Source organism: Tubulanus polymorphus, chromosome 9 (genome assembly GCF_964204645.1).
Source record: "Tubulanus polymorphus chromosome 9, tnTubPoly1.2, whole genome shotgun sequence".
Taxonomy (NCBI): Eukaryota; Metazoa; Nemertea; class Palaeonemertea; order Tubulaniformes; family Tubulanidae; genus Tubulanus; species Tubulanus polymorphus.
In genome coordinates this window covers 12,456,200-12,469,681 of record NC_134033.1, presented here as the reverse complement: position 1 = coordinate 12,469,681, position 13,482 = coordinate 12,456,200, and the positions used below count along the sequence as shown (strand labels likewise).

The window sequence follows — 13,482 nt, the reverse complement described above, 5'->3', positions numbered from 1 at the left end:
TGAAGGTTCCTGAGGTATGTCTTAAAGCTAAATCTTCTCAAGAAACCATTTTACAGTTGCTAGCCGCCATTTTGTTAGGTGACCTCGTGATATCATTTTCTCAAATCAAAAAAAAGTCTGATAGCACATTCTAAGGATAAAAAGCGGAACCTCGTTATAACGACCTGATCGCATATAACGATGCATCAGTTATAACAAACCTAAACATTTCGTCTCGAATTGGACAATTTTGATAATTTCACGCTGAGTACAACGAACTATCGGTTATAACTAACAGATTTTTTGGTCGTCTGAAGTTCTTTTTAACGAGGGCCCAGTGTATTACGTTCATTGTAATCAGCCGAATTAACTCAAACAAAAAATGGAAACGTAATTTTCCTTTCACGCAACTGGTGGTAAACACTTCATTTCGGTGGCGCGAAGATGAATTTCTCTTTTTTTTTTGTTTTATTTTTTAGCCTTCTCAAAGTTATCGAAGAATAAACACATCCTCCTCCTCTCGGTCTCGTCGCGTCACGCGTTTCCTTCGACTCGACGAACAGATTCAGAGACGGCGATCATTAGCATATATATTGCTCGGGATAAAAACTATGTTCCCTTTTCTGTTTTGAGGCGCGTAATGCGATCATCACTTGTTGATGGAGTCGTCGTCGAAATCAAAGCGTCACGTCGCGATGACACGTATCCCCTGACGGTATTTAACCCTTTACAACCTGCAGCCGATTAGCGGCCGTAAAAACTCCCGACAATTCGGCCGCTATAGATATCGATACTCTCCGAAACCTCGGGGCCTTTTACTTAATAATGAAGCATCGTCGATTTATTTACCTGATGAAGCTATAGCGAAAGTTCGTACTTTTAATGAAACCAAGTTATTCTTCAAAGTACTATTTTTCTTAATGTTTATTAGTGATATGGCGCATTTTAGGGTAGGTTTTGTAAAGGGGACGTGGAAGTCTGAACGCAAAGGAAGGGCCGTCCTCGGTAGCGCACGAAGCATGGCTTCCAACAGACGTCAGCTGAGGTGTAAGAAAAGCGTGAAAAAATACATCCCAGAAGATACGATTTCTGTGAAGATGAATGTCAAATTTGCAGAGCGACCATCACTAGAACTTTCTTGGCAAAAATGCTTAACTCAATCAGAAGGCAGGGCGTGGGCCCGGATTGCATTCGACAACGGTAAGGGAAACCATTGCGGAAGGCCTTCGCTAATACCTAATACAATACGTTCTAAAATGCTATCACTGAGATTGAAAATGAAGTCTGCCACCAAAACAAGTTATCACCAATATCACGGACGGATGGAGCATATCCAGGGCAGTTTGCAGCGTTGACCGGTAGGTGTCTCTGTACACAAACTCATACGATCGTTCCCTCCCCGTACCCGAGACAGCCTCTTGTTAACAATTAACGTGTTACTAATTACAGACGTGTACCGTACGAAAACAGTGCTAGATTCACTGTTGATTACAATGTAGCTGACTTACATGATATATACACACAACGAGTAACGTATATAGCATACAGTTTAACGATTACAAGATTCCTGCAGTTTCCACAATTGCGAAATTGTTGTAAACACACTCAACCTCGATACGTGAACTAACGCAGCAATCAATTACTAGCAACCTAAAACCATCGCTCCAGACTGTAATTATTGTTTGGGGAAATCTTGACTTTTTGAAAGTGCACTCATAAAATGTATGTTGTTTGTAGTTCACTTGTTGTTAGTTGATTTTCAATTATGTCTCGGATGAAGCCCTGTACATAGACGAAAAAAAATGACGATCAGGATACGGATATTTTCGGGGAAGGCCGGATATAACCCGCATAAAGTATTTATTTCTGAATACTGTATCAGTTTAGATTTTGATACGAAATAGCAGTTACAAAATTGACAGGTAGAAAAATGACGGATGGGAAAGAAAGAACTCATCGCTCAAACGAAGGAACCAACACGAACTGATAATAATATATGGCAGAGCGCAGGAAAAAAAGTGAGAACGGTCAACGAGCTTTCAGTTGTTGTTAACACCTTTCGGTTGTCTTATCTCACTATTGCAGGCTCTTAGTAAAACGCTGTATAAATCCCGCAATACAATATACAATAGTTAACCCTTTCCAACCGGTGAAAACTATTACAAGCTACACTCGCCGAGTTTGTGTAAGCATCGGTTTCTAATACAGTCTCTCGTCAATCCAAGGACATCAAGGTTTATTTGTCGGTCAGTCAGTCAGTCAGTCAGTTGGTCAGTCTGGTCTCTCATTGATTCGGGTTTCATGTGTTTGAATCCTGTTGTTAGCAGTCAGTCAATCTTTCATGTACTGGTCTCTCGTCAATTCATGGTACATGTGTTTGAATCCTGGTAGTAGTAGTCAGTATACTGGTCTACCATACGTCCACAGGACCGTTTAACTCTGAATGCTGGTGACGTGCTAGATGTCAGTCAATGCGCTGGTCTCATCAATTCAGGACATCTGGTGACTGTCGGTTTCTCGAACCCTCATCGCGTCTCTAAGCCGTAATCTATATACACTCTATCGCACACGGGCGGGATGAAATCCTTCAAAACACGTGCGTACAGTATTAAGATGCCTCCTCGAAACAATAACCGAAATAGAAGTCACTTTTTTATTTACTGGTTATTAAGCTTTGACGTATATTATGCAGTTAACACTGACGATCGATAATGCGACTTCGTTTGGGGCGTTTCATAACAAAATCATTGGTTTACAATGATCACCTGCGAGTGAACACTAATCGTCGGAGCGCATCCTTCCTTCCGGCCATTAAGATAGATTAGGGTGGTGGTGGTGTGTGATCGAAGTGATGAGAGCCCGTGTTTGTATGCTGTCACACACTGACTCATATTGTACGATAGCCTAAAACAACATCAAAACCTCTTTATTATCACCGATTTCAGAGTTTAGAATCGAGAGAATGGTTTATTGCCATCCGGTATTTACGCGTCAGACACTTCCAAACATGAGTTCGAGTCTGACCCCCGAATCTATATCTGCGATTCACAAACACTGTGGAACTGCGTATCTGGACTCCCCTGGGCGTTCTAAACATCGACACTATTCTTCCAAGTTTTGATCGTCAGTCTACCCTGCGATTAGGCCACGAAAATGTCTAATTAATAATTTACTTTGTGATGAAATTAACTACAAACGCTAGACATTTTATCAGCGCCTTTCAAAAAGTTAAGTTAAGTTAAGTTAAGTTTATTTACTCCACAATTATACAATTGCACAGAGCACAAAATTAATTTACAATAGACATTGCAACATTTAACATTAGAAATGTATTAAACATTTGCGTATATACAACGCCAATTTTTTAAGAGTTTGGCAATTTGAGTTAAACAAATCATACAACTTTACGTTATTGGGGAATCTCCAATAACGCTCCGGGATATATCTAGCTCTGGATTCCTGGAAGTACGGGCAGACGAGTAAAAAGTGATCGTCAAGATTTCATACTACCATGGACGGTGTCCTGATGATATACTATACCAGCGAACGAGTTTCTGGGGTGGCTCCAAACTGCAGATTGATATCTGCATCAATCTCAATTAATCTACACGTCACGACCCTTTACGAGTCAACTTTGTGACATCAAAATCAACTTGTCTTTCGTACATCACGGTCGTTATTTTCAAATGTTGGGTACCACAAACTGAGATCGGGATCCCTTTGTGGTGTGAGAATCTGTTCAGACGATCCGCAGGTATAGATCCTGTTGACTCAAGTCGGCTTCTGACTGCTAGCGTCATAATCTAATTTCAGCTAAACAAATAAAGCTCAAACCGAAGCCATCGAAGACAACCTTGGGCAACGCTGTGACTCACAAACGAGTCCGTACTTCCATAAGGCCGTGTTTTAGCGCCGCCGCCGCCAATTTCACTTTCATTCCATCGTCCTCTTATTCTCTTTCGCCCTTCGCGCGCCAGAGATGCGGATTGTAATATTAAAACGCAATTTCATCTCTCATCGAGGACGCGCGGCATTTTTTGTTAATCAACGCCGTGTATAGCCAGAAGTGTCGACGATTGCGGCTCGGTGATCGTCAGCGAGCGCGTGTGTGCGACGTCGCTTACGAAGGCAATTTTCGCGGCGGCTCCTCACCGCACGCAGATTAGAAATCACCCACTTAACAATCAAATTCCATCGTAGATAAAAGAACATCGCCGGGCGGATAACATTCAGGTGAAATTGTGCGAAACCAATTTTTCAATGCGCACAACTAATACGAGCCTGTGGATATCTTTGACGCCGTTATTGAATTCTTATTTAGAAATCTCTTCTTTTTTTTCATTAAAGCTATTTATCCGTTTTCATCGCCGGCGATAAGCGACTTTATCAAAGGCGTTTATTGAATTTTTATTTCGTTTTTTTTTCTCACGTTCATTTTACCCTTCCGTCCCCATCCATTACCTCGGGTTGTTTCTCAGAAATCACTACTATCATGGATTATTGGATAACAGATCTTCGCTGATATGGGGTAAGGGGTAAACAAACATTTTCTAACGGCAATTGATTTCATGATAAAAATTCTCAATATTTGTGAGTTCCTTTTTGAAGTTATTTTGAAGTTCCTTGGTCACTTCAGCCGTAAACACCAACAACTTGTAAAGATTTTTTTCTTCACCTAAGCACTGCTGTAGGATTGGAGAGATCTATATACATCTAAGCCTATTTCGATGAATTAAGCTAATTGGGTAAAATGCAGCTCATCGTATGAAACGTCACAAACGGAGCATAATCTATCATTCAAGTCCTACGGAACATTAGCGCACCTAGCGGATCATCGACTGCCGCAGCAGTAGCGAAACCGGCATCCCATTGTATTCACGTCTAAATACTGGAATCGGGATCACCCGACGCGTGCCCTTTGCGGCGGGAATAAATCGCAAATTGCGGAATTGTGTTCAATATTACGTCAGCGAAATCCGATGCGACGAGTAAATCAATTTCAACGACTTTTATTGAAGACGAAACACTCAACGAAACAAATATTTTCCATTAACAAAGCGAACAAGGAATAAGGCAAGATATTTTTATTTCGGTAAGCATTTAAAAGTGAGTAAACAGTATTCGTTGACGAGAATCTTTGAATGTCGACTGATGAAAGTTCATGATAATAACCATGCAGCGTTACGTAATGATGACTTGCCATAACTTATAGTTGGCATAGGACCCGGGTTCGATTCCCGGTGAGTGCGCCTAAATTTCACTGCGACTTAACACGTAACCACGTTTGTGCTATGCAAATATGACAGGCTTACTAAGCAACGTTTACTTCTGGTGCCGAGATGGTTTTATGATTGTTTTTAGATTAAGATGTTAGATCTAACTCTCAGAATGTTGCATGTTTGGTCCTTTTTTCGTTGCGGATACGAAATATCAGGCAATAACGTTTTGTACGATTTTCGGAATTCCCCAGAATGAACTTTCTTCAAAAATACAAATCCGTGAAGACTTAAACTTGACTCTGTCTGGGTATCGAGCCGCCTGATTACTAAAACCACTCGCGAGCTGTTTAACCACTTCCACAATCATACAATTATTTATTTATTCAAAGGTTCATAAGAAAAATGAGTTATGCATGGGGCTATCAAACGAGTCAAATATTGTACATTTCTTTTCCAGTCATAATTAGGCGAGGTTCTTTTTATAAGCGAACGATTCTTTGGACTCCACCCTCCAGTGTGTAGACGTCATCAGCCTCTTGTGCGAAAAAAAGAAAAAAATATGATAAAGCGAAAAGATCGCTAATCAAAAGATTATATTTTCTTCTCAAAATTCGGTGAGTCATACCTGCGCGAGTTGTTTCACAAAGAATGAAAAACGTTTTTTTTTTTTAAATATCGAGCCGAAAAATGATGGCACTCTCGCAACATTGAGGCGGAGAATCATCCGTCCGGTCGCGGGAATTCAACGATTTGACGCGATTCGGCTCGAACTCGATCGATCAACTCGAATATTCTTCACGAGACAAGAAAAGACGCCCAGTTTTAACTAAAAAGATCGCTGAACTTTAATTATAGAATTTCTGTACAAATATCGACGTAACCGGGTTCTGTCGTATTACGTATCATTATTCCCATATGTACACGCGCTATGACGAAGCCGACGCCGAGACAGGATTTCATTCAAGATAAGAATTGATTTTTTGTTTCGATTCTTTGGCTTCCGCGTATGAAGCGTGCAGTGTGAGAGCGCAGACATCGATACGCAAACAATAGATCGGGTGCGCGCTATTTTTCAACGACGCAAGCGACCAGCACGCGTCACGTGTGATGATCGATAAACTAATTAATTAATGACTCGAGTGCCGTTTCACTAATCAAACGATTGTAAAATGATGTTGCTCTGTGACGAATTAAATTATCAAGAATGTAGTTAACGGTCGAGTATTCGATGAAATATTAATGATGCAATATCTAATGCAGTTATGGGTATATAGAGACTGATAAACTCAAACGGGGATCTGGAAACTTGAAAACGTCTGTTGCGGCCGCTTGCTGAAAAGTTGGTTAAAGATATCTAGTGGATGAATACCATTAACAATGAACTTTTGATTGTCCACAATGTCAACTATCCACTAACTCTTGAGCAACTGGCCTCGGCCCCTGTAGCATAACCTCACCCAGCAACTGGCTCCTGTAGCATAACCTCACCCAGCAACTGGCTCCTGTAGCATAGCCTCACCCAGCAACTGGCTCTTGTAGCATGGCCTCACCCAGCAACTGGCTCCTGTAGCATAACCTCACCCAGCAACTGGCTCCTGTAGCATAGCCTCACCCAGCAACTGGCTCTTGTAGCATGGCCTCACCCAGCAACTGGCTCCTGTAGCATAACCTCACCCAGCAACTGGCTCCTGTAGCATAGCCTCACCCAGCAACTGGCTCTTGTAGCATAGCCTCACCCAGCAACTGGCTCTTGTAGCATAGCCTCACCCAGCAACTGGCTCCTGTAGCATGGCCTCACCCAGCAACTGGCTCCTGTAGCATAGCCTCACCCAGCAACTGGCTCCTGTAGCATGGCCTCACCCAGCAACTGGCTCCTGTAGCATAGCCTCACCCAGCAACTGGCTCCTGTAGCATGGCCACACTCAGACGAAAAACGAAATGAATTCATCGAAATCTAAAATCAATTTTGAAGTCAACTTTTGATAGATTGCCAAAATTCCGTTTTTAATCTGTTTAATGTGTGTATAGTGCATTTTGATTCTATTATCTTCTAAATAGTTTTCTAATCTAATCACCCATTCATTTATTCGCTGAAAATTTTCAACGATTAGAGTTTTTAAGGCTTTGAGTTTTTTCTTCTTCAAATCCGTTCTCCTTACTTTCCTAGACAGGTTTCTCAAACGCTGAACTATCGTTTTGATCTTAATGCGACCTATTATGATTCATAATTTGAAAGATACTTCTATAGCCCTTTCGTAGAACCTCACATGCCACGGCTAGACTCCGGTGCGCAGCCCGGTCGTCGTTGACGTCTGTCGTACACTATTATACGGCGAACATCGCCTGCCAGAGTCGGACTTGTATTTGATTATTAATCGCCGGGTCCAGTGGAGCGCCAAACAAGACATACCGATATTGAAAGTGCATCCCTCACTCTCGCGCGATGAATGGATACGACTTATGATTAAATCCACACGTCCTTGACCTTACACAGCCCCGAGCCGAATATAGTTTCATATCTGAACGTACATGCGGCCGGCTATATCATCTAGTAAGTTCGGTATTTTGGCGGAACCACAAGTGGAAACCTTAAACGACACCCATCAACCGTCAGGCCCCTGAGCCCAGTTTCACAAACGAACATTTTGTTGGCAAAGGTTGGTATAGGCTCACTTCTTATTTCCAACACCCTAGATAAGAGAGCTCATGGAGTTTAAGATAAAGAATTCAGGAAATTGGGTGTTATGGAACTTCACCACAACATTCGTTTGATCACTTTTCTCTGACTATATCATTTACAGGGAGTTACTCGATGCTACATGGTAACACTCCTATCTCTTTCATGATTCCCGATGAATTCTACCAACGGCCGATTTCATGGACCATTTTTCACTTCGGAGCGTATCCTGGAGCGCTCGGCGTTCCTTTTTTTAAACATCGGTAATCGAAATATAACGACATCCAGTACAACACGAGACGTTTAGACTAGATTCCCAAATTGATCTATTCAGTGCGTGCGACCGTGCAACATGTTGGCATCAACGCGTGATGGTACAACACGACCGCCGCACAACGATTCAGAACACGCCGCCTGTCAGCGTCGATTCACTACACTGACAGCAGTACAGCGCTGATCACTGGTCCGTTAAACATCTGGCATCGTTCAACACGAATCACTTAAAAAACTAATTAATACTTTCTCCATCGCGTTAACCCTTTCATCCCCGAAATCGACGGTTAAATCTCGCGCTATCATTCACGGGTTCAATCAAAAGAAAAAGCGACAAATCTTCCTACTCGTAGTGGACTAGTGATCTATTAGTCTAAACGATACAGCTTCATAGTCTCTAGTTAGATTTGACTCGCTAATAGAATAAGTCCATAAGTTCATATAAGTTATGTATACAACAAGGGCGGATTTAGCTGGGGAACCCAGAGGCCCTGGGTTTTTGCCAAGATAACATTATTGCGTTCTAATTTAAAATCACTTTTAATGCTCTGAAAAGGATACTAACGCTGTTTCAGATTTTCTCGGGGGAGAACTCCAAAACCCCGTTAAGACTTCGCGTTTACGTCTCACGGTACTAAAGATTCCTTTCGTGGAAGACATATGCCTATTTCCTATTTTTGTGTTTATATAAGTAATAACTATCGCTTCTCGGGTGAAAAGGGTTAACGTTTGCGCTCAACCGACCAATCACAGCCCTTTGAACGAATACCTCCATCGCCCCCTCACACACAAACACGTGCCGCGGTCGTCACAGTAATAGCGATAACACTAGTTCAAATTTCACCATCTCGAATTCATCGCTGAAGCGTTTACCAACGACATCAATAAACACTCAACTCTTATTACAGTTTAATTTGTGCGCATTTCATTTCTTCGTCGTAATATGAAGTCATTTTGATGAGATGGTTAACCCTTCCACCAGCCGATCGGGTCGCGTTTCTTTCGTTCGATCGGGTCGCGTTTCTTTCGTTGGAAATGTTTGATATATACTTGATTTCACGGTCTGGCTTAACCCTCCAGGGCCTTATCGGCGCGTTAGGCGACACGATTGTTTCTTCCACAAGTTTTTACTTAATTTTACCGTTTTTGAAGTAAGATTATCTTGACTAATTTTCTAATTTTATTCTAATTCCTATAAATAAATGCTTGTTAGTGATTTCATAGGAGGTTATCTATTTCGTGCATTTGGGTCTCGTAAGCAGTTTCGTTGAATTTCGATTTACCAAGAAAAAAAATCTTGACAGGGGGAATAAGATATCTTCGAATCTTCGAGGAAGAAATATCAGTGATGGAAAAATGAAGCAAAATAAGTAAATTTGAGATACGTTCACCAAAACATTGACGATTAACTTTTGTCTTCGACTGATTCTTAAGGCTTTTCAGTAGAAATAAGCAAAATCAGTTTCTTACCTTACAGGAACTTGTGCAATACTCGTAGTTGGACGTCGATTCTGCGCACGGGAGTTCACACTGCAACAATACCAACAAAATCGATAATAAATACATCGCCATAGTAACAATATCCAGCCAGGTGTCCAGAAACTAGGTCATTTAATAAGTTCTATTGTCAGTGTTAATGGCGGAGTTCTATTTTCCTAACTTGGAAATGTTTTTTATGCGAAATATATTATCCCCAGCGACCGACAACCTCCAGCGTGACAACAAATATTTTTTTTTTTCAAATATCCTGTCCTTATCTTAAAGTTTGTCTTCGCAAAACATCCGTAATTCGATCGTTAATGATTGAAATTTGAGAGAATTTCCAAGAAAACTAATCCACTTTTAATGCATCGTCATTCGTAACGATTAATCGTATTAAAGTTTGAATAAATATCGCCCGAATCGTTTAGATTCCGAGGATATCACAGAAAAGAATTTATATTTTCAAAGTCGTTTTGAAAAAGTATTCAAAACCACAAAGCGATGTTTTAAAAAAGGAGCTCTTCTTTTTCAACGCCTTCAAAAAAGATTCCGAATTCGCGGTCGTTTATCGTTCCGGAGATGGTGATGTACGAACGGTCGAAGCCGCGATAAAACTCTCAAATAAATCTATTCCTTCAACGCGCGCTCACGAAACGATCACGTCGCAGTTTATCCGTCTGCGCGCACTGCCGTGAAACGACCGGGCAGAAAAAAACACACCATCGACTTTATTAATTTCCAATTGATCGATTCTCGGCCCGATACGATATCAAATATCGGCTCGCTACGTGTAAGCTTGATTTAATGCGCCGTAGACGCTTGAACGTGTTCTTCTAAGCTGCCGTTTGTCAACGATGGAACTGCGGTTGTGATTTGCGCTTTCGAAGATCTGTTGCTCGCTCGACGGCGTTGGCAGCAGCGACGATGACGGTAGCGGCAGCAGCAGCAGCGAATCGCTAGCTATAACCACGCGCACGGTACGAGATACTCGCGCTTCTATTGACTCTGCAGTGATGATAACCCGACTGAGCGCGAACGCTAGATGAATTTCGACGACGCGCGGATAAGTTCAGCGCTTATCCGTCGACGCCGATGATGATGATGATGATGATGTCACGATGCTTATCAGATAAGCCGTTGACAATTGTTGCGCGCTGTAGATAATGTTGTAACGTAATCCACACTGAATTCGTGCGGATTACGAAGAAACAGCCTTGCGCCCGAATGACGCTTTCTTTCTAAGGGAGGAACGAAAAGTTCAAGACGAATTTGTATCGGATTGAAAACGCTCCCTTCGCAACTGTCTAACTCATATAGTTACATTTAGCTGTTCTCCACTAAAACAGGACTCTAATGTCTCACAGCTACGAATACATTGGCGAGCGTACCGTTTGACCAAAGCCCCGTACGCGGAGAAGATTAACTCACCAGGTTATTACTCTCCATGAAACAAATACCCAAATAATGCACGCCGAAAATGACATGATGATGCCTACAAAATTAGTTCTAATAAAAATGGTTAAGGGTTCTATACTTGACACTTCAGCTGCAATAGAAGACTCTGAAATGCTTTTCAACCCATTTTTCTCCTAAACAGGAATTAAGGAAGTTAATATTCTATCTATATGGCGTCTAAACAACGTAACCATCATTTTGGCTTTTTTTCGACAGTGGTTGTGAAATTGCAAGTGCAAAAACTCTTGACTGGTCAGAGAACCGCTTATTGTACGTTAGTAAGAGACGCTCGTGTTTAACTCTACTATACACAACCGCGCGTTATTCGTGAATCATTTTCTCCGAAATTATCCGATTGAAACAAATTACGCGAAAACATCGTCTGTCAACGAAGCGCGCAACATGCTGCTCGAAGCGAGGCAGACGCCGGCGAAATGCCGAATAGTTCATTGCGACTTTAATCAGGGATGACAGCTCGCCGAGACCCAATTAAAAACCAAGTGCGCACGATGACAATATCATAAAACAACCTAAATTCAAGATTTGTATCCTCGAAAAATACATACTTTATCTTTCTATTTATCATGAGAATGTTCGGAGTGTACTCGCGCGAAGCGCTCGTAAACTGGCCAATCAGCACGCTAAAACTGAACCTAATTTGCATAGAGGCCTATGTAGTTATGATTGCGTGCTTCCTAAATAACCGAACTCTATACTCAATTTATATTAGTTAATGAACGAGTCATCTGACCGACAAAATTGAATCCGGGTCGCGATCTGATTGAACTCTTATTGCGGAGGATTTTCGGTTGAAGAGGATTGCACCAAATAAAAACCCGAGTATCCTCCTAATTTCCTTTATACAAGAATAGTTGGAGCTGTTTCGAAAATCAAGTGGTTGGCGCGTGGCGGATACTCGAGATTTCCTGGTGACTGTGTTCTGTGCGAGAACCACAGTTCACAGCGGTTAAAATCGACAAGTACTCGAATGCAACATCCTGTTCTCTCGGTCTTCTGGATGACAAATTCCCCCGCGGGTATCGCATGTTGTGCGGCGATGTCGACTCGTGTTTTTTGACGGCGAGTTTTCGATTTCGAATGCGCGTCGTGTAAACCGCTTGTTGAGTCATTCGTGGTTTTAATTGATCCTTTGAGTTGAGCAGCAACGCCGCAGATCTTTGCGGCCCTGTCGCCGTCGCCGTCTGCGCGCTGTCACTATTTATCCAGCTGTGACGGTTATTTTTCCCTCTGTCTCTCTCTCTCTCTTTCTCTTTCTGTTGCTCATCTTTGGCGCCGTCGCTGCAACAAGTGACGCTGAATTCTCGCCCGATAATCCATCTATCAAGGACATTATGGATACGAGATGAAAGGGACGACGTTTGGCGAGAATAAAACGAGCATTCTAAAAGCAGGATTCGAAACCGATTTATCAAATGCCCACAATTTCTAAAGCTTGGCGTAGGGTCGTCATATCATTGTAGTCTCTGTATCATCATGTCTTACCATAGAAAGTACAAGTTCATGTATTTTATGGAATTGACGACTTAACTTGATCTTTAAACCAATGATAGACCAGGCAAACTTCATCGGCCCAGGGACGCGATGCGAATATTTTCCGAATCTTTAATCGGTTATTGCTAATGTCACCTCACACTACATACTGAATCCAGTGATCATTATATCTGGTAGATCAGTCTCGGCATCGCAATCGAACAGATTTCCTGGTCCTCGTTCACCGAGACCCTTAAGAACTTCGCTTTTGGGAGCAGGGTCCATGGAGCAATACACTACAACGCCGCTCCGGCAGCCATCTTGGCTTCCGGCAGTGGAGTCAACTAACCCGAAGGCATCGCGATCTCGTACCTGAATGCAATCTAACCGTATTTTGGGTTTATAGTAAATATCGTCAAAATCATCGAGTATTTTACATTAACATCGAACACGACTTCCAGAAATCCCATTCATCGGAATACGACAGAAAATCCGGCGATCGAAAGCAATTATCATTCGGCGGAAATGAACGACGGTCGCATTTTAGCCCTAAAGACAATAGGGTGTAGTATCGATCGGTGCGCCGTGTCGAGGTAAGTGACTCCGAATAGATCAAAGCAGCTCGCATCGGAGTCGCCCATTGTCTCCGAACGAAACGATGACTATAAGAAAAATGACTCGGTTAAAAATTCAGAATCGATGCGATTCTAATTCTATACGCAAGAAACGACGAGTAGAACATTTAGTATCGATTCGATCGGTCGTTTCGTCAGTCAGATTTACACAACGGAACAGCGGAATGAAAAAAGAATTGTGAATCAATTCAGTCATCACGAGAGCGATGACATTTGAGATGTAAAGTAATTATGAAAATCCTGACAGTGACGGAGTTTCTTACTGCGGTTT

At 42.0% G+C, this 13,482-nt stretch overlaps 1 protein-coding gene across 1 annotated transcript in view; it reads right to left on the bottom strand.

Moving 5' to 3' along the window:
- The window catches only part of LOC141910855 (anosmin-1-like), a 140,160-nt gene that overhangs the window by 28,977 nt on the left and 97,701 nt on the right, over nucleotides 1-13,482 (bottom strand). The window contains exon 3 of the mRNA XM_074801708.1: nucleotides 9,619-9,678. Within this exon, the coding sequence (XP_074657809.1) occupies nucleotides 9,619-9,678 (60 nt within the window). The remainder of the gene's footprint in view (nucleotides 1-9,618; nucleotides 9,679-13,482) is intronic.